The following is a 22798-nucleotide window of genomic DNA, read 5'->3' on the forward strand; positions in this document are numbered from 1 at the left end:
CGCATGCATGAGCCGGAGGTCCTGCTCCTGCTGGGAGCCTGAGGTCCGATGCGGCCGTCGCCGGGAGCCCGAGGTCTGCTGTTTGTGGCACTGGGAGCTCCATGACCCCTGTCAGTTCAGCTCAAAAAAAATTTTGGATAAATGAGGATTTCTGATTTGTTTCGGATATTCTCGATTATCCGAAATTTTTTTAAAAATTCGGATAACTGAGGATTTCAGAGAATCTGGTTTCAGATAATCGGAGTTGTACTGTTACGTTTATTCTTTCGATACTCTATTCCCACCCCTATGGCATTTTGTTGTTTCTTCCCCCCCCCCCATCTCTGTTGGTTGAGGGTCTTCCCCTCAGTGCCTAGTATTTAAAGCCATTTAAAAGAGGTATAGGTGCCACGAGACTCGTACCACCAGGTTCAGGAGCAGATGCTAACCCCTCACCATCAGATTCAATCAGGGGCTCATTTAAAGACTCTTATTTGAACATCATTATTAAAATATTTTCTGTATTGCAATCAGTTTTGTTTTGTTTGTTTACATTTCTCTCTTTTGTATGCATATCTTTTTTGAGTACAGTTTTTGTTGCACTACCGATAAGTAGAAATTCTGTCTGGCCCAGAGGAAAAAGAATCTCAAGGTTGTATGTGATATCATGTTTGTATTCTGACCATAAATTTGAACTGATTTATATTTTTACTTCATTTTGTTTAGGATCGGATTGCAGATTTGGAAACAGTGAGTATAACCATATAACCATATAACCACATACAGCACAGAACAGGCCAGTTCGGCCCTACTAGTCCATGCCGTAGCAAATCCCCACCCTCCTAGTCCCACTGACCAGCACCCGGTCCATACCCCTCTAGTCCCCTCCTATCCATGTAACGATCCAGTCTTTCCTTAAATGTAACCAATGATCCCGCCTCGACCACGTCTGCCGGAAGCTCATTCCACATCCCCACCACCCTCTGCGTAAAGAAATTTTCCCCCTTCAATCTTAAACCATGTCCTCTAGTTTGAATCTCCCCCTTTCTTAATTGAAAAAGCCTATCCACATTTACTCTGTCTGTCCCTTTTAAAATCTTGAACACCTCTATCAAGTCCCCTCTCAATCTTCTACGCTCCAGAGAAAAAAGCTCCAGTCTTCACAACCTTTCCCTGTAACTCAGACACTGAAATCCTGTCAACATTCTCGTGAACCTTCTCTGCACTCTCTCTATTTTGTTTATATCTTTCCTATAATTTGGTGACCAAAACTGTACACAGTACTCCAAATTTGGCCTCACCAATGCCTTGTACAATTTCATCATAACCTCCCTACTCTTGAATTCAATACTCCGATTTATGAAGGCCAACATTCCACACCATCTACCTGAGTATCAGCCTTGAGGGTACTATTTACCATAACTCCTAAATCCCTTTGTTGCTCTGCACTCCTCAATTGTCTACCATTCAATGTATATGACCTATTTAAATTTGCCTTTCCAAAATGCAGCACCTCACATTTATCTGTATTAAATTCCATCAGCCATTTCTCAGCCCACACCTCCAGCCTTCCTAAATCACCTTTTAATCTACAGTAATCTACCTCACTGTCCACAACACCACCAATCTTTGTGTCATCCGTAAACTTGCTTATCCAATTTTCTACCCCTACATCCAGATCGTTAATATATATAACAAATAATAGTGGACCCAGGACCGAACCCTGAGGAACTCCACTAGTCACCGGCCTCCAATTGGACAAACAATTTTCTACCACTACTCTCTGACACCTTCCATCCAACCACTGCTGAATCCATTTCACTACCTCCTTATTTATACCTAATGCTTCCACCTTTTTTCCTAACCTCCTGTGGGGAACTTTGTCAAAAGCTTTACTAAAGTCCAAATAGACAACATCCACAGCTTTCCCTTCATCCACCTTTTTTGTAACCCCCTCGAAGAACTCAATCAGGTTTGTCAAGCATGATCTACCCCTGACAGAACCATGCTGATTACTCCCTATCAATCCTTGTACCTCCAAAAATTTGTAAATAGCATCCCTCAGAACACTTTACATCAACTTGCCCAGCACAGACGTCAGACTTACAGGCCTATAATTCCCAGGTTTGCACTTGGACCCTTTCTTAAACAGAGGAACTACATGCGCCACCCTCCAATCCTTTGGTACCACCCCCGTGGCCAGTGACATCCTAAATATCTCTGTTAATGGCCCCACTATCTGTCCACTAGCCTCCCTGAGTGTCCTAGGGAATATTTTGTCCGGTCCGGGAGATTTATCCTCCTTTATCTTTTTTAACACAGCCATCACTACCTCCTCGGTTATCCTTATATGCTTCATGACCGCACCACTATTTTTCTTTACTTCAACTGGTTCAACATTTTTTTCCCTAGTGAATACCGAGGCAAAGAAATCATTCAAAATTTCCCCCATTTCCTCAGACTTCTCACTCAGCCTACCCTCGCTATCTACAAGGGGTTCAATTTTATCTCTCACTAATCTTTTACTTTTAATATACTTATAGAAACCCTTTGGATTTATTTCTACTCTGTCAGCCAAAGCCTCTTCATGCCTTTTTTTGGCCTTTCTAATTTCTTTCTTAAGATTCCTTCTACACTCCTTGTAGTCCTCCTTCAACTTCTCAGCTCCCTGCTCTTTATACCTCTTGTAAACCTCCCTTTTTCTCCTAACCAAATTTCCAATATTCCTCGAAAACCAAGCCTCCCTATGACTTCCAGCCTTTCCTTTGATCCACACTGGGACATAACTACTCTGTACCCTCAAAATTTCTTTTTTGAATATCCTCCATTTTTCATTAACATCCTTACCTGAAAATATCCTGTCCCACTCAATACTCCCCAAATCCCTTCTTATTCCTACGAAATTTGCTCTTTTCCAATCCAGAACTTCAACTTTAGGCCTCTCCTTGCTCTTCCTTAAAACTACCCCAAAACTAACAGAATTATGGTCACTAGACCCAATTGGTTCTTCAACATTAATGTCCGCTACCTGATCTAGCTCGTTCCCTAACAGGAGATCCAGTATTACACCATCCCGAGTCGGTTCTTCTACTAACTGATTTAGGAAACAATCCTGAACACATTTAACGAACTCCAGCCCATCCAGCCCTCTAACCGTATGTCTTGAGATTGTATGTGTGTGTCATGTCTATTTGTTTTTCGATTGACATTTCCTGGTAGATAACTTGCCTCTTTTCTTTGAATTTGACCTAAACTAATTTTATGGGATAAAGCTGGTCAAAGCTCATGCAACTTAGAACTCCTTAAAAGGTTTGCTTTATTTGGGTCCATGCTACAAATAAAATTAAACACTGTTACCTTGTTTTAATAAGATCTCTGTAGTCGAATGCTCTTATTACAATAGTTGTAATCCTTATTGGCAACTATAACTTCTGCTCGACCATATCTTTAAGGCAGAAGAGCAGAAATAGGCCATTCAGCCCATCGAGTCTGCCTGGCATTCAGTCACGAGTTGATCTATGTTCTCACTCAGCCATACTCCCCGGCCTTCTCCCCATAACCTTTGATGCCCTGGCTAATCAAGAATCTACCAAACTTTGCTTTTAATGCACCCAATGATCTGGCCTCCACAACCGCCTGTGGCAACAAATTCTGAAGATTCACTACCCTCTGACTCAATAAATTTCTCCACATCTCTGTTCCAAGTGGACACCCTTCAATCTTGGAATTGTGCCCTCTTGTCCTAGACTGTCCCATCATGTGAGCCTGAATGCAACTCACTGAAGGGATCATGATGTTCAGGTGATAGAGCCATTGAGTTGCAGAGCACAGAAATAGGGCCTTTGGCCCATCATTATTTATGGTCTCCTAATTTTGCCATCTCCATTAATTCCACTTTCCTGCATCTATGCTTTGCCTATTTAAGTATTTGTCCACAAACATCTTAAGAATAGTGATTGTATCTGATGCCTCCATTCACATAGCTGTTACCATGATGCTGTTACAGTGCCAGTGACCTGGGTTCGTATCTGGCACTGTCTATAAGGAGTTTGTACATTTTCCCTGTGTCTGCGTGGGTTTCCTCCACTTCCACCAGCTTTCACCCAGCCTTCAAAACTTACATGTCTGTAGGTTAATTTGGGTGTAATTAGGCAGCACAGATTTAAAAGGCCGGAATTGGCTTCTCCTGTGCTAAAAGTAAAAATTTAATTTAAATCCCCTCTGACAGGAAGTTGCAGTAGTCTATAGAAAACAAACCTTTCCCTGCAAATCCATCTGCTCATTTTAAACCCATGCCTTCTTGTTTTTGTCGCCCCTGTTGTGGGGATGATCATCCCTGTTTGTAGTGCTTTGCGCTTTAAGTATTGTTCTCCAACTGTTCTCCAACTAGAGGCAGCCCGGTCAGTGTAGTGGTTAGCACAACACGATTGCAGCGTCAGCAACTCAGGTCCGAATCCGGACAGTGTTTGTAAGGAGCTTGAATGTTCTCCCCGTATCTGCATAGGTTTTCTCTGGGTGCTCCTAGTTCCTCCCACCCTTCAAAACTGACAGGGTTTGTAGGTTAATTGAGATATTTGGGCGGCACGGGCTCGTGAGCTGGGAGGCCCTGTTACTGCGCTGTTTGTCCACATTTACAATGAAACAAAAAGTAATTTCACTAGATGATTTCAAACATCATTCTACCCAGCGATCACTTGGAGGAGCTAGTTCACATGCGTACAAAGTAATAATTTAGTCTACAGCCTTCTTACAAGTTATAAAGTTTTGCCTTGAACTGTCCTGATTTTATAATATAAAAATATAACCCATAATAAATTGGATTGATGCATCCCACACTTTGACTATGCCATCTTTTCCCTGTTTGTTGGAATCGCATGAATTGTCAATTTAGTGAGCCAATTCTTTGTCATCAAGGCAATGTCATTCTGTTTGGTGTTTGACCATTAACACAACGAAGATTTCATAGTGGGGGAAAGTCTGAGTTAATGAGCCTTCTGGAGGGATGGTGAACAGTTTAAATTAACTGGTCTATAATTGCTTCCATTCTGTTTTTGAACAAGTTTAACATTTGCAGTTCTTGCTTTGGCGCAACCTCCATGTCTAAAAAAAGTTTGGAAAATTCTAGAGCAGGCATTCTCAACCTTTTTGCAGCTATGGCCTCCTTAGGACTATGCTCAAAATTTATGTCCCCTTCCCTGAGAAGCATTTAAGTTTAGTTGGTTTCTTCTGTACTTCTACTGACTATGTAAAAAAAAACATGGAAAATATTCTATGATTTCAGTCCATGGCCCCCCCCTTAAATATGCTGTGCCCCTCCCCCCCACCCACCCCCACCCAGGTGAGATATATGGCCCTATGAGAATGGCTCTTGTAGACTGCATCTCTGCAATTTTTACTTACTTTGGAAACATTAACCCAGTTTGTGTCCCATCCAGGACATAACCAATCTTTTTCGAACCTCCATTTTTATCAGTTTCTAGCCTATCCAAAATCTTGATCCAGCAAGCTGGATGAAAGATTAAGGAAGACTTCAGAGGCAGGTTTTTTTTTTACACAGAGTGTGGTGGGGACCTGGCACGCATTGCTGTGGTTGGTGGTGGAGGCTGGTACAATAGGAACGTTTAAAAGACTGAGATAGGCACATGCATGCAAGAAAACCAGAGGGGAAAGCTGCATTAAACTTTTCACTGTTGTTAGATACAAATCCAGATTTGGTTGTTGTTCATAATAAAAATGCAGAATTGCTGGAGGAACTCACAGCATCCATCCATAGGAGGCAAAGATGTATAACTGATGTTTCGCACCTATGCCCTTCTTCAGGGTATGAATGAAAAGCAGGCAGGCACCTGAATTAAAGAGCTAGGGAGAGGGATAAAAAAGGCAGGGGAGGAGGATAGAACAACAGACAAAACTGGACATGGGTAGGAGGACAGGAGAGGAAAGGTGAGAATTGATCAGGGTAGGTATGTGGCTCTGTGAATGCAGAGCTAGAGGAATGAAGACAGAGGGAAAGGGGGGGGGAGAGAGAGAGAGAGTTAGAGGAAAGGAGAAATAGGGATAGAGGGGAGAGACTAACAGAAACCGGTGAAGTCGATGGAGGGGACCCAGTCGGAACATGAGGTGTTCTTCCTCCAATTTGCAGTTTGTGTCCTTGGTTAATGTTTATGCATTGACTCGTGTACAAACTCTTGCGACGGCCAGATCACGAGGCTTCAAAGAAGGAAGTAATTAAGATCCAACTTTTTTTTGTTTGCGCCAGTATGAATAGCTCTTCCAATAATTCCTTCACTTCTCAATCTGTTTTCAAAATTGCCTAAAAAACCCCAAGATCTCAGGGTATGCTGTTATTGAAATGTTTGTCAATTTTTTTTGTCACTGTTTGCTAACCATGAGTTAAATGTGTCCCTGCTGGAGGTCTGGAGATGTATGCATAAATGCTCAATAGGATCAGCCATGTAATTTAAGACTACTCGATGGTGCCACTTAAAATTACCAAGAGAAAAATAGGATTGTGTGAAAACAAACTGACAAATCAATGGATAGTTACAGTACATTAGGAAGCAATTCAGCCCATTAATCACATTCCCTGTCTGTTATCTCGACAAAAAATTCACTCAAGTTAGTTATGCATGATTTGTCTTTTAGAAATCTGGCCTGAGTTTTCTTTATTAATCCACACTTTTCAGTGTGCCTATTAATTTTGTTTCAGATTATTGTTTCATGAAGCTTTCTCCACCACTGAGGTTAAATAATTTGGTCTGTAATTGCTGGGTTTCTGCTTCCGTTATGGTTTTGAACAAGAGTTTAACATTTGCAGTTCTTGCTTTGATGCAGCCGCCATATCTAAAGAACTTTGGGAGATTCTAAAGCAGCCATTCTCAACCTTTTTTTCAGCTATGACCCCCCTTAGGCCTCTTCTCAAAGTTTATGGCCACTTCCCTGTGAAGCAGACAAGTTTAGTTGGTTTCTTCTGTTCTTCTCTCCCACTGATGACATGAAAACATACAAAATATTTTATGATTTCAGTCTGTGTCCACCCTTAAATGTACTGTGGTGGACCTAAGGAGGAGGGGAGAGGGGGGTTGGCTATGCCCCTATGAGAATGGCTGCTCTAGACTATACCTCCGTAATTTTTACTTACTTTGGACTCATTAACCCAGTTTGTGCCCCATACAGACCTCGTGACAAACATAATTTAAGGATAACCAGTCTTTCCAGAACCTCCATTTATATAATTTTCTAGCCTATCCAAAATCTCTAGAGCTTTTGTAGGAATGCTTAGGGGAAAGATCAGAGGTAAGTTTTTTTTACACAGAGAGTCTGGAATGCATTGCCGGGGCTGATGGTAGAGGCTGATACAATTGGGGCATTCAAAAGACTCTTCGACAGGCACATGGATGTAAGAAAAATGGAGAGTTATGGGTGTGAGGTAGGAAAGGGGTAGATTGTTGTGGAGTAGGTATGTATAGGATAGCCCAACACTATGGACTGAATGACCTGTCCTGTGCTGTAACGCTGGATGTTCTGTCTCAATTACCCCGATGTAGACACTCTCGTCCTTGATTCCATCTTTCCCATAAAATACCTCTGCCTATTGCATATTGGTGTTGATATTGTGGGCACAAGGTCCAGTTCCTCAAAGTATTATTGGGTTCAACGTTTATGTCTCCACTTTGATCCCTAAGTAGCTCCTTCTTCCTTTTAAATTCTCCATTTGTCTGCTTCGCAGAGACTTTTGGTTCTCTTTGATGTCAAATTGGTAAAAATACAGAGGAGGAGGAATTCCTTGAATGTTTACGGGACGGTTATCTAGACCAATATGTCGAGGAACCAACTTGGGAACAGGCCATTTTAGATTGGGTATTATGCAATGATAAGGGGCTAATTAACAATCTTGTTGTACGAGGCCCTTTGGGTAGGAGCGATCACAATATGATCGAATTCTCACTCGACATGGAGAGCGAAGAAATTAAAACCGAGACTAAGGTCCTGAATTTAAATAAAGGGAATTATGATGGTATGAGACGGGAGTTGAGTAAGATTGATTGGGTGGTGTTTATGGAGGAGTTGACTGTGGATAGACAATGGAAAGCATTCACAGATCTAATGGAGAAATTGCAAAAATTGTTTATACCGGTTTGGCATAAAAATAAACCAAAAAAGGTGACTCAACCATGGATAACAAGGGAAATTAGAGACAGCATTGGGTCCAAAGAGAGAGCATATCAATTGGCCAAAAAAAGTACCAGAACTGAAGACTGGGAGCAGTTCAAGATGCACCAAAGGAGGACAAAGGGATTAATCAAGAGAGCAAAAATAAATTACGAAAGTAAGCTTGCGGCAAATATAAAAACCGACTGCAAAAGCTTTTATAGATATGTCAAGAGGAAAAGACTGGTGAAATCCAGAGTAGGTCCCTTGCAGTCGGAATCAGGGGAATATATAATGGGGAATAAAGAAATGGCAGACCAATTAAATTCTTACTTTAGTTCTGTTTTTACAAGAGAGGATACAAATAACCTCCCAAGGATGTTGGGAAACATAGAGATTAATGCAAGGGAGGAAATGAAAGAAATCAGTATCTCTAAGGACATGGTCTTGGGGAAATTGATGGGATTGAAGGCAGATAAATCCCAAGGGCCTGATAATCTACATCCTAGGGTACTTAAGGAAGTGGCCATTCAGATAGCAGATGCTTTAAGAATTATTTTCCAGAACTCGATAGACTCAGGATCAGTACCCATGGATTGGAGGGTAGCTAATGTTACCCCACTATTTAAAAAGGCGGGTAGAAAAAAAGCGGGGAATTATAGGCCGGTGAGCCTTACATCAGTAGTGGGCAAAATGATGGAATTCATTATTAAGGATGTTCTCTTTGGCTTGGCTTCGCGGACGAAGATTTATGGAGGGGGTAAATGTCCACGTCAGCTGCAGGCTCGTTTGTGGCTGACAAGTCCGATGCGGGACAGGCAGACACGGTTGCAGCGGTTGCAGGGGAAAATTGGTTGGTTGGGGTTGGGTGTTGGGTTTTTCCTCCTTTGCCTTTTGTCAGTGAGGTGGGCTCTGCGGTCTTCTTCAAAGGAGGTTGCTGCCCGACGAACTGTGAGGCGCCAAGATGCACGGTTGGAGGCGATATCAGCCCACTGACGGTGGTCAATGTGGCAGGCACCAAGAAATTTCTTTAGGCAGTCCTTGTACCTTTTCTTTGGTGCACCTCTGTCACGGTGGCCAGTGGAGAGCTCGCCATATAACACGATCTTGGGAAGGCGATGGTCCTCCATTCTGGAGACGTGACCCACCCAGCGCAGCTGGATCTTCAGCAGCGTGGACTCGATGTAATAGCGGAGAATATGACTAGCAGAGAAGGGATCGGATGGAGTCAACATTGATTTACAAAAGGTAAATCGTGCTTGACAAATCTATTGGAATTCTTTGAGATGGTGACAGGTAAAATAGATGGGGGAGAGCCAGTGGATGTGATGTACCTGGACTTCCAAAAGGCCTTCGATAAGGTCCCGCATAAATGACTGGCTTCCAAAATCAAGGCTCATGGGATTGGGAGCAAAGTATTGATGTGGATTGAGAACTGGCTGGCAGATAGAAGACAGAGAGTTGGGATAAATGGCTCGTTTTCTGAGTGGCAGGCGGTGACCAGTGGGGTACCACAGGGATCTGTACTGGGACCCCAGCTGTTTACAATTTACATTAATGATCTGGATGAGGGGATTGGATGGAATATCTCCAAATTTGCAGATGACACTAAGCTCGGAGGGGTTGTGTGCACGGAAGAGGGGGTCAGGAAGCTCCAGTGTGATTTGGATAAATTGAGGGACTGGGCAGATCCATGGCAAATGCACTACAATGTGGATAAATGTGAGGTTATCCACTTTGGTAATACAAACCAGAGGGCAGATTACTATTTGAATGGCAATAGATTAAGAGATGGGGAAGTGCAGAGAGACCTAGGGGTACTTGTACATCAGTCTCTGAAGACGAGCATGCAGGTATAGCACGCGGTTAAAAAGGCAAATGGTATGTTGGCCTTCATATCAAGAGGGTTTGAGTATAGGAACAAGGATACCTTACTGCAGCTGTACAGGGCCTTGATGTGACCCCACCTGGAGTATTGTGTGCAGTTTTGGTCACCTTATCCAAGGAAGGATGTTCTTGCAATGGAGGGAGTGCAGAGGCGATTCACCAGGCTGATACCTGGAATGGCAGGAATGACGTAGGAGGAAAGATTGCGCAAATTGGGATTGTACTCGCTGGAGTTTAGAAGATTGAGAGGGGATCTCATAGAGACATATAAAATTCTGGCAGGACTGGACAGAGTGGATGCAGATGGGATGTTTCCAAGGATGGGAAAATCCAGAACCCGGGGCCATGGTTCGAGGATAATAGGCAAACCATTTAGGACCGAGATGAGGAGGAATTTCTATACCCAGAGGGTGGTGAATCTGTGGAATTCATTGCCACAGAGGGCAGTAGAGGCAGGTTCATTAAATCTATTTAAGAGGGAATTAGATCTATTTCTTCAGTATAAGGGTATTAAAGGTTACGGAGAGAGGGCGGGGACGGGGTACTGAACTTTAAGATCAGCCATGATCTCGTTGAATGGCGGAGCAGGCTCGAAGGGTCGAATGACCTACTCCTGCTCCTATCTTCTATGTTTCGATGTTGCTGTTAGTTTACTCTCTCTTTACCTCTGCTTCTTCCTTTTAAAAGTTATCTCATAACCCGTTTCTCTGATGTTGCCTTTGTTAACAGGAAAAGTGTTGAGACTCAGAGAGCTGTTTTAGCCGTTCAAGAGTCATTCAGCAATCTCGGTGCCCGTGGGAAGAAGCTGTTCCTCAGCCTCGTGATTGTGGCTGTATCTCTTTCCCGACAGGAGTAGCTGGTATATGCTGCGTGTGGGGTGGTAGGGGTCCTCACTGATTTTGCAAGCCTTCTTTAAAGAACAAGAATTTATATTTTGTGGCACATGTGTGGTACGATTCAGGTGTCGGTTTGCATTTTGTTCGTACTTTAATGAAGGCCTCAAGCCCGAAATGTTGATTATATATTTTTTTTATATCTTTGCTACAAAAGTACACTGTTTGACCAGCTGAGTTTCTCTAGCATTGTGTTATTACGAACATTGCAAAGACAGGCTTTCAGGAAAACTTACTTTTAAAAGAAGAGTGCTGTGTGTCCCAGCCATATTGAGGAGTACCCAGAGGAAGGAAATGCTTGGTATTGGACATCTGGCTGGTGGCCTTCTGCAGGAGGAACAGGCAGAGGTGATGCCCAGTGTTGTAACACCAGCAGAGAAACATGGAGGAGGACAAGGCAGATTCCTTGCCACTCCTTCACCACGACTTTGAGTGCTGTGTCCAGGAACCTATGACCCTCTTGCTCTGGGCCTGAGTCACCTTGAAACCTGCAGCTGTTTGCCAGACAACAAGTGGCACATTTTTGTGGACATTGGTGCATCAAACTCTTCTAGTCCATCCAGCTGTGCTAAACCTGGTGGAGGGTTAACAGAGGTATTTAGGATGTCACTGGCCACGGGGGCGGTGCCAAAGGATTGGAGGGTGGCGCATGTGGTTCCTTTGTTTAAGAAAGGGTCCAAATGCAAACCTGGGAATTATAGGCCTGTAAGTCTGACGTCTGTGGTGGGCAAGTTGATGGAAAGTGTTCTGAGGGATGCTATTTACAAATTTTTGGAGGTACAGGGATTGATAGGGAGTAATCAGCATGGTTTTGTCAAGGGTAGATCATGCTTGACAAACCTGATTGAGTTCTTCGAGGGGGTTACGAAAAAGGTTGATGAAGGGAAAGCTGTGGATGTTGTCTATTTGGACTTTAGTAAAGCTTTTGACAAAGTTCCCCACAGGAGGTTAGGAAAAAAGGTGGAGGCATTAGGTATAAATAAAGAGGTAGTGAAATGGATTCAGCAGTGGTTGGATGGGAGGTGTCAGAGAGTAGTGGTAGAAAATTGTTTGTCCAATTGGAGGCCGGTGACTAGTGGAGTTCCTCAGGGTTCGGTCCTGGATCCACTATTATTTGTTATATATATTAACGATCTGGATGTAGGGGTGAAGAATTGGATAAGCAAGTTTGCGGATGACACAAAGATTGGTGGTGTTGTGGACAGTGAGATAGATTACTGTAGATTAAAAGGTGATTTAGGAAGGCTGGAGGTGTGGGCTGAGAAATGGCTGATGGAATTTAATACAGATAAATGTGAGGTGCTGCATTTTGAAAAGGCAAATTTAAATAGGTCATATACATTGAATGGTAGACAATTGAGGAGTGCAGAGCAACAAAGGGATTTAGGAGTTATGGTAAATAGTACCCTCAAGGCTGATACTCAGGTAGATGGTGTGGTGAAGAAGGCATTTGGAATGTTGGCCTTCATAAATCGGAGTATTAAATTCAAGAGTAGGGAGGTTATGATGAAATTGTACAAGGCATTGGTGAGGCCAAATTTGGAGTACAGTGTACAGTTTTGGTCACCAAATTAGAGGAAATATATAAACAAAGAGAGAGTGCAGAGAAGGTTCACGAGAATGTTGACAGGATTTCAGGGTCTGAGTTACAGGGAAAGGTTGTGCAGACTGGGGCTTTTTTCTCTGGAGCGTAGAAGATTGAGAGGGACAGACAGAGTAAATGTGGATAGGCTTTTTCAATTAAGAAAGGGGGAGATTCAAACTAGAGGGCATGGTTTAAGATTGAAGGGGGAAAATTATAAGGGGAACATGAGGGGAAATTTCTTTACGCAGAGGGTGGTGGGGATGTGGAATGAGCTTCCGGCAGACGTGGTTGAGGCGAGATCATTGGTTACATTTAAGGAAAGACTGGATCGTTACATGGATAGGAGGGGACTAGAGGGGTATGGACCGGGTGCTGGTCAGTGGGACTAGGAGGGTGTGGATTTGCTACGGCATGGACTAGTAGGGCCGAACTGGCCTGTTCTGTGCTGTAAGTGGTTATATGGTATGGTTTAGCTGTTCCTGAACCTGGTGGTGTGAGTCTTGTGGCATTTATACCTCTTTCCTAATGGTTGTTGTGAGAACAGAGCATGTGCTGGGTGATGTGAATCCTTGATTTATGCTGCTGTCCAATGACAGCACTCCCTGTAGAAGTTCTCGATGGTGGGGAGAGTTTTGGCGGTGTCCATTAGTTTTTGAAGTGTTTTACATTCCGGGGTATTGGCGTCCCCTGACTTCAGCAGACTTTCCACCACACATCTCTAGAAATTTGCCAGGATTTCCAATGTCATACCAAACCTCTCCAAACTCCTGAGGAAATAGAGGCATTGAAGTGCTTTCTTCATGATGTCATTGGTGTGTTGGGTTCAGTAAAGATCCTCTGAGAGAGTGACTCACAAGAACTTAAATTCAAATTAAATACAATGATCAGCAATTGCAGTGAAAGCTGGACTCTCAGGGAGACCTGCCTTATTAACACAGCATCTGTTAAGCCCCTGTCTTAAAGTGATAACGTGGAAACATTCAAGATTAAAATGACAGCATTGAAAGATATCCAGCTGAAACATTAGCTCTCCTGCTGATTAACACATCAGAGTTCTCTCCACAGACACCCTGAAATAATATGTTTTATTTCAGCTCTTACCTTTTCAGTGGGTTCCCATTTGTACAAGTCCCAACTCACTCGAGATGGCAGAGGTCGACAGCATCGAGTCCACGCTGCTGAAGATCCAGCTGCGCTGGATGGGTCACGTCTCCAGAATGGAGGACCATCGCCTTCCCAAGATCGTATTATATGGCGAGCTCTCCACTGGCCACCGTGACAGAGGTGCACCAAAGAAAAGGTACAAGGACTGCCTAAAGAAATCTCTTGGTGCCTGCCACATTGACCACCGCCAGTGGGCTGATAACACCTCAAACCGTGCATCTTGGCGCCTCACAGTTTGGCGGGCAGCAGCCTCCTTTGAAGAAGACCGCAGAGCCCACCTCACTGACAAAAGGCAAAGGAGGAAAAACCCAACACCCAACCCCAACCCACCAATTTTCCCTTGCAACCGCTGCAATCGTGTCTGCCTGTCCCGCATCGGACTGGTCAGCCACAAACGAGCCTGCAGCTGACGTGGACTTTTTACCCCCTCCATAAATCTTCGTCCGCGAAGCCAAGCCAAAGAAAGAAGAACTCGCTCTCCAGCCAGTGACGGAAAATGTGTTTTGGATCTGATTAAAATTTAAAAAAAATGTTTTGTAAATTCTTTTGGCAAATGTTGAGCTCATCAGATTATTGAAAGCTGGCAGACATTCCAGCTCAAGAAATCTTTCAGGTGAATGTGAGGTGCAGTGTTAGTGAAGGTCTCCTCCTCATGGTCCAACACTAGCTCTTATAGTTTATGGATTTGGAAGTCATTTAGACACAGTACTCTTCCACGTTTATCAAAAATAGTGAAACTTTTCTACAATCCACAGATGTGCAGTTGCTCGTAATTCTGCAACCAATATTTCATATTGTTATAATCTTCAGGGTCTTGGTTTGTGGCTATTCTACAGATCTCTGTACTAATTACAAAGCTGAATTTTACCAACCAGACCAGCCTGAGACTTGAAACTAGACAGTTGGTGTGTGAGCTGTCTACAATAACTTTTCGTGACCTTCAATTGAAAGTTGCAGATATGGAAGTTAAGTGAAAGTCTGCGATTCTTCACTTCATTTCCCACATGTTGTCACACCCAGGTTCATAGCTGAAGATTGATCAAATTGTTGAAATATGTATCTGTCTGGCATCTTAGCCCAGCATAAATTAACACTTTCTGGAGAGGAGGTGACCATTATAGGTGAATTTACAATGTGATCACAGATCTTTGGAACATTTGTATCCTCCTACCACAATCTTCCCACACTCCTCTCATCCCCCTCTGAACAAAATGAAAACTTGGCGATTCCTGCCCGTGAGGACTGGTTCCTTTAATAACAACATAAAATGCTGGTAACATGCAGCTCTATAAATCTCTGCTGAGACCACACTTAGAATATTGTATTCAGTTCTGGTCACCCCATTTCTGGAAGCTATGGAGAGGGTGCCGGGATTTACCAGGATATTGCCTGGATTGGAAAATAATTCTTATGAGGCAAATTTAACAGATTTGGGCTTTTCTCTTTGGAGCAAAGAAGTGACTTAATAGAGGTCTACACAATTATGAGAGTTGTAGATGAGGTAGACAGCACTTTTTTTCCCAGGACAGGAGTAGCAAATGCCAGAGGACATCTGTACAAAGAGAAGTTTAGGGGAGAGTTGTAGGTGGCTGGAATGCATTTCCAGGGATTGTGGCGGAGCCTGGAACAATGTGGGAATTTAAGAGACTCTTAGACAGGCACATGGATGAAAGAAAAATAGAGAGTTATGAGGTAGATAGGGTTTAGTTTTTTTTCGGTAGACATATATAGGTCAGCACAACATCGTGGACTGAAGGGCCTACACTGCACTGTAATATTCTATGTTCACCCAACAGGTCAGACAGCACTTGAGCAAAGAGACAGAATTAATAATTCAAGCTGAAGGGCCTTAATCAAAAGTCGGAATGTGAAAAAACTTTCCACAATTTAAAGTTGCGGAGGAATTGATAGGACAAAGAGAAGAGTTCTGCCCAAGTGGATCCACTGTTGTGCGATTCTGTGAGGCAGTTGATAAATTCCATCTGGGAATATGTTTAGTGTAGCGGTTAGCGTGATGAAATCACAGCTCCAGAGACTCGGCTCTGAATCCAACATTGTCTGCAAGCGGTTTGTATGTTCTCCCTTGACCTGCATGGGTTTTCTCCAGGTGCTCCAGCTTCCTCCCACCTCCAAAACATAAGGGAGTTGTAGGCTAATTTGGCAGTAATCGGGCAGCCCTGGTTTAAATGGGCAGAATTGGCTTCTATTGTGCGCTGCAAATAAAAATTAAATTTAACATTACAGCCTTTGAAAATAGTCATTTCAACAGTTTAGCTCCCCCCCTTCTCCCCATCAGAACTGGCCAATTCTGTGAGATTACTCTGTCATATTAACTCTTCATAGATGCTCACTGGTCTGTTGGATATTTCCAGCAATCTTCCTTTGGTTTCAGATTTCCAGCATCTGTGGTTTTTGATGTTCCATTGCTTCTTTTAATATTTGCTTTTATCTCCAGCCCTAATGAAAGAAAACATTTGCTTTATAAAGGAACATAAAGCTTTGCATTATTCTGTTGTGAACTCTGGCTGGCGTGTTCTGTCGCCAATGAGAAGATTGACCTATGTATGCTTCTATGAAGGAGCATTTTGGCCTCCATGTAAATGTAATGACAGGAGCACTGCTTGCACGAGTATGTTTACCCTGTTCACACTGGTTTCACTGCTGTGATCTGTTTGAACAAAGTGGATTGAGTCTGAATGTGTTTTCAATTTGTTCTGGATTTAGAGCACACAAATGCCATTGGACCATCTTCAATCAGCATCAGAGAGACTGAGTATCTTGGATAGCATTCGGGATTTGGAGGTAAAGATGCTCAACAGTAGTTTTTAAAATAAATGTGAATACTAAATGTTGAAACATTGATTCAGAAGAGATTTCTGTGGTGAAATAATTTATTCCTAAAGCATTAAATTTGTGATTGTGGAATATTCAAGACACATTTTACAATAATTTGGAACTTGTTATCTCAGAATGGTGTCCTTGTGCACATTTAAAGTAAAAAGCCATGCATCAGAACATCTTGGCCAGAAACGATGTGCTTCGTACCAGTGTCGTATCCAGGAATTTAAGATGGCACTGAGGACTAAATAATGCTTCTGTGAAATGCAACTCGATCTGGATTAGTGAATTTTTTTTGTACATTTACGAGATCTTGAGCATTGCTTATAAGGCTAGTATTTAGTGTCCATCCGACTTCCCTTTGTGAAAATGGTGCTGAGCTGCCATCCAGTGCAAAGCTTCCACAATGCTGTTAGGTAGACAATTCCAAGGCAGATGTGCAAAGAGAACCCTCCTCTCATAACTTGAGTACCAAGTTCCTTGGAGTCCACTTAAGATGTGACCTATCCTGGGCATACACCATCTCCTTACTTGCAGGAAGGCACAACAGCAATGGTACTTCCTGAGAAGACGGAGGTGGGCAAGGCCAGCAGGCACCACACAGTCGACTTTCTACAAGAGCTCTATTGAGGACATCCTGCATCACAGTGTGGTATGGTTGCATTGAATCAAAAGTCAGTCCACAGGACCATAAGAGCGGAAAGGAGGATCATGGAGTCCCCCTCCCCCCTCTATCAACATGATTTACCAGGATAATTGTTTGAAGAGGTCTCATAAAATCATTGAGGACCCCTTCCACTCTGCACACAGCATCTTTCAGCTACTCCCGTTGGGGTAGAGATACAGGAGGGTCAGAACCAGAACTATCAGGCTGAGTAACAGCTTCTTCCCATAGGCAGTGAGAAAGCTGAACATCTGAATGAACCACTCATACAAAACTCTGAGATTCTACAATTTATTAAACAATATTTATTTATTTTTATATATATGTGTGTGTGTCTGTGTGTGTGTGTGTGTATATATATGTGTGTATATACCGGCACCACCTACGGCTCCTAGAACGCTTCCACCAGCGTTGTCTCCGCTCCATCCTCAACATCCATTGGAGCGCTTACACCCCTAACGTCGAAGTACTCGAGATGGCAGAGGTCGACAGCATCGAGTCCACGCTGCTGAAGATCCAGCTGCGCTGGATGGGTCACGTCTCCAGAATGGAGGACCATCGCCTTCCCAAGATCGTGTTATATGGCGAGCTCTCCACTGGCCACCGTGACAGAGGTGCACCAAAGAAAAGGTACAAGGACTGCCTAAAGAAATCTCTTGGTGCCTGCCACATTGACCACTGCCAGTGGGCTGATAACGCCTCAAACCGTGCATCTTGGCGCCTCACAGTTTGGCGGGCAGCAACCTCCTTTGAAGAAGACCGCAGAGCCCACCTCACTGACAAAAGGCAAAGGAGGAAAAACCCAACACCCAACCCCAACCAACCAATTTTCCCTTGCAACCACTGCAATCGTGTCTGCCTGTCCCGCATTGGACTTGTCAGCCACAAACGAGCCTGCAGCTGACGTGGACTTTTTACCCCCTCCATAAATCTTCGTCCGCGAAGCCAAGCCAAAGAAGAAATATGTATATATGTGTGTGTATATATATATATATTATATGTACGTCCTATGCATCACTTGTCTGTATATGCATTATGTGTGTTTGAAAGTTTTTTGCACAGAGAACTGGAGAACACTGTTTCATGGGGTTGGATGTACAACTGGGTGATAATAAACTTGAACTTGAAAGATTGGCATTATACTTCCATATCAAATTGGTGTTGTAGGTTTGGAAGAAGCTGTAGGAATAGTAATGTACATGTTACACACAGTGTGAGCCAGTGATGGGAATAAATGTTTAGGGTATTTGATGAGATGCCAAGCTTGATCACAAACTTCTTGTGAGTTGTTGGCACAGCATCCATCAATGACTGAATGGATGGTAGTCCATTATCCCCTATTTAGTACTTTGTAAATGGCAGAAATTCCTTGGGCTATGAGGAGATGAGTCACCTGACACTGGATGCAATCTGACCTGTTATTGTAGCGATGGGATTGATTTGGCTGGTCCTGTCATAAGCCTCTATTGATGCTGGGGACCTTGGTGGTGATTGTGCTGTTGAATGTCAGGGGTTGGTGATTGTTTCTTGTCAGAGTTGCAGTTCGAGCTATGAATGTTACTGATTTGTTATTAACCAATACCTGAACATTGTCTAGGGCTTGCTGCAGGCAGGCTTGAAGTGGTTCATTGACTAAATAATCACAGATGAAAATGAACAATGTGCAATCATTATGAACATTTCCAACCTGATCTGATGATAGAAGGAAGGTCATTGATGGAACAGCTGAATGTGGTTGGGTCGGACACTTCTCTGAGGAATTCTGCAGTGATATCAAGGCTGAGATTGACTCTGACAGCCACCACCATCTTTTTGTGAGGCTTGACTCCAACTACTGGAGTGTTTTCCCTCTGATGCCCATTGCCTTCAGTTTCACAAAGGTTGTCTGGAGGCTCAACTCGAAAACTGCCTTGATGTCAAAGAAAGTCATTCTCTTCTCAGCTCTGGAATTCATCTCTTTTAACCACGTTTTGACAGAAGTTATGATGTTGATGAGTGCAGCTGAATGGTCCTGGCAAGATCCAAACGGAAAATAGGTGGATGACACTTGATAGCCTTCCATCACTTTGCTGATGACCAAGAGAAGTGTGATGGTGTGGTAATTAGCATGGCTGGATGTTTCCTGTTTTTCAAGATCAGGAAACATTAGGCAATTCTTCGCATTCAAGTCAAGTTTATTGTCATCTGATTGAACAAGTATAAACTGACAAAACAGCATAATCTGGTCCTCAGTTCAAAACATGCAGATATACAGCCAGACATAACACTCATACAAACATTTCACATGCAGGACAAGTCTTCAAATATACAAGTAAATAAATAAACATTGTTTCATGAATATGGGAGTCTTAGATGGTTAATATGAGCAGTTCCTTTGGTCTTTCAGCATTGTCTCTGCCCGTGGGAAGAAGCTGGTCTTCAGCCTGGTGGTGCTGGCTCTGTTACTCCTGCATTTCATTTTGCACCCCTGTTCGACCAACCTGGCTGGAGGCAAAGCTAGTTCTGGAGTGTGGGACTTCTATACTGCACTGGAATATTGTGTGGTCACTGAGCCTTCGCTGTATCCTGTGCTATCAGCCATTTTGTGATATTGTTTGGAGTGAATCGAAATGGCTGAAGGCTGCCTTCTGCAGCAGTGGGGATCACAGCAGGAAGCTGAGATGGAATATTCATTCAGCACATCTGGCTGAACATGATGTGGGTAGCCCTCCCAAATTGTTAGAAGCTGAGATTTGCCTGGGATTAAACCAGCCACTGCTCATAGAACAATATAACTCAGAACTTTTTTTTCAACGACTGCTAATCTAATGTAGAATGCAACAAATAATGTAATCCAAGATACTGCAAGAAACTACAAAGGAATTGTACAATGTAAGATTAAATGGGAAATATGGCAAGCTGCAATTAAACAGGATGCATGCTGTATCTTTTGCACTTAAAGATCTTGCACATCCTTTGAGTTAAGCTGTTAGTTCAGATCCCATGTAATTAATGCTAACTGGTTCTCGGATTAACTCACCCCAATGGTGCCCTCAGTTATACATTGATAGAAGCTGTCTGTCATTTCTTTGTACAGCTACCCAGATTTGCCCCTGAACCCTCCTTTATATGGTACAAAAGAGTCATGCTCCAGTGGTTGGAATGAAGCAAATCCCTCTCCCTTGTGATTGTCACCCCCATGTTCATTTTATAACTTGGAAGGCAATGCACCCTAACTATGTGGTTATTGTCGTTTGGAGAAGTTATTCCTTTTCCATAAAACCATGTCACCATAAAACCACAAAAAAAACTACAGTACAGAACCAGACCCTTTGGCCCTTCTAGTCTGTGACAAGCTATTTTTCTGCCTAATCCCACTGATTTTCACCCAGACCAAATCCTTCAATATCCCTCCAACCCATGTACCTGTCCAAATTTTTGTTGGATGTCAAAATTATTATTAATTTTTCACACTGTGAACCATATCAATCAAAATACATGCAAATATTTCCCTCTTAAATATACACAGTGGGAGTTTCTCCCCTTTTTTTCCACCCTCCCTTCCCTCCCCCCTCCAAACCCATTAAACATTCGACATATACAATACAATAAACCCATTAAACAATGTCATCACACAATGAAAATAAACAAGAAAATTGGGTCATCTACTTTTACACTCTGGGTCAGTTCATTTCGTCTTCTTCTCATTCTATCATTTTAGGGGGCGGAGGTCCATGGTAGGCCCTCTCTGTTGTGTTCCATGTACGGTTCCCAAATTTGTTCAAATAATGTGACTTTATTTTTAAAATTATATGTTATTTTTTTCCAATGGAATACATTTATTCATTTCCATGTACCACTGCTGTACTCTCAGGCTCTCTTCTGATTTCCAGGTTGATATTATACATTTTTTTGCTACAGCTAAGGCTATCATAATAAATCTTTATTGCGCTTTATCCAATTCGAGGCCTAATTCTTTACTTCTTATATTACTTAGAAGAAAGATCTCTGGATTTTTTGGTATGTTGCTTTTTGTGATTTTATTTAATACCTGATTTAGATCTTCTCAAAACATTTCCACTTTCTCACATGCCCAAATTGCACATACTGTTGTTCCCATTTCCTTCTTACAGCGAAAACATCTATCTGATAATGTTGGATCCCATTTTTTTAACTTTTGGGACGTGATATATAACCTGCGTAACCAATTATGCTGTATCATGCATAACCTTGTGTTTATTATACACTTCATAGTTCCAGAGCATAACTTTTCCTATATTTCATTTTTTATCTTTATGTTTAAATCTTTTTCACACTTTTGTTTAGGTTTATAGCTTATTTCATCATTTTCCTTCTCTTGCAGCTTAATGTACATCTTTGTTATGAATGTTTTTATTATTATTGATTCTGTAATCACATGTTCAAAGCTGCTTCCTTCTGGTAATCTCAGTCTGTTTCCCAAACTTGTCCTTTAAGTAAGCTTTCAGCTGGTGGTATGCAAACATTGTTCCATGAGTTATTCCATATTTGTACTTCATTTGTTCAAATGTTAATAAATTATTTCCCAAAAAACAATTTTCTATTAATTCCTTTTCTCTCCCATTCTCTAAAGGAAAGATTATCTATTGTAAAAGGGATTAGTTGATTTTGCGTCAATAATAATTTTGGTAGTTGGTATTTTGTTTTTTTCCTTTCTAAGTGAATCTTCTTCCATATATTGAGTAAATGATGCAGTACTGGTGAGCTTTTATATTGCACCAGCTTTTCATCCCACTTATAAAGTATATGTTCCGGTACCTTCTCCCCTATTTTATCTAGCTCTATCTTAGTCCAATCTGGTTTTTCCCTTGTCTGATAAAAATCTGATAAATACCTTAATTGTGCTGCTCTATTTTTAAAGTTTGGTAACTACAAACCACCTTGTTTGTACTACTCTGTTAATTTATCTAACGCTATCCTCGGTTTTCCCCCTTTCCATAAGAATTTCCTTATTATTCTCTTTAGTTCATTGAAGAATTTCTCTGGTAAGGGAATTGTTAACAATTGAAATAAGTATTGTATCCTTGGGAAGGCATTCATTTTAATGTAATTTACCCTCCCTATCAATGTTAGTGGCAATTCTTTCCAATGTTCTAAGTCTTCCTGTAATTTCTTCATTAATGGCCGATAATTTAATTTGTATAGGTGGCTTAAATTATTATCTAATCTAATACCTAGGTATCGGATTGCTTGTGTTTGGCATTTAAATGTTGATTCTTTTTTAAATTCTGTATAATTCAGATTACTCATTGGCATCGTTTCACTTTTATTTCCGTTGATCTTATACCCCAATATTTCTCCATATTCCTTCAATTTCTTATGCAGTTCTTTTATTGATATTTCTGGTTCTGTTAAGTATACTATGATGTCATCTGCAAATAAACTGATTTTATATTCCTTCTCCTTTATTTTTATCCCTTTTATTTTATTTTCTGTTCTTATCAGTTCTGTCAATGGTTCTATTGCTAAAGCAAACAGTGAAGGAGATAGTGGACATCCCTGCCTAGTTAACCTACTTAATTTAAATTGGTTCGATACATATCCATTTACTGTCACCTTCGCCAATGGTCCATTATATAATGCTTTAATCCAATTAATATATTTTTCTGGTAGGTTGAA

The 22798-nt window shown here is 42.0% G+C and overlaps 1 protein-coding gene across 4 annotated transcripts in view; it reads left to right on the forward strand.

Annotated features, from left to right (window-relative positions):
- LOC138753231 (centrosomal protein of 128 kDa) overlaps nucleotides 1–22798 on the forward strand; it is a 539432-nt gene that overhangs the window by 454057 nt on the left and 62577 nt on the right. For all 4 annotated transcript variants that reach the window (XM_069915965.1, XM_069915964.1, XM_069915967.1 and 1 more), the window contains 2 exons: nucleotides 706–729; nucleotides 16384–16461. In XM_069915965.1, coding sequence (XP_069772066.1) covers nucleotides 706–729; nucleotides 16384–16461 — 102 coding nt within the window. The remainder of the gene's footprint in view (nucleotides 1–705; nucleotides 730–16383; nucleotides 16462–22798) is intronic.

Source organism: Narcine bancroftii, chromosome 2 (assembly GCF_036971445.1).
Source record: "Narcine bancroftii isolate sNarBan1 chromosome 2, sNarBan1.hap1, whole genome shotgun sequence".
Lineage (NCBI taxonomy): Eukaryota > Metazoa > Chordata > Chondrichthyes > Torpediniformes > Narcinidae > Narcine > Narcine bancroftii.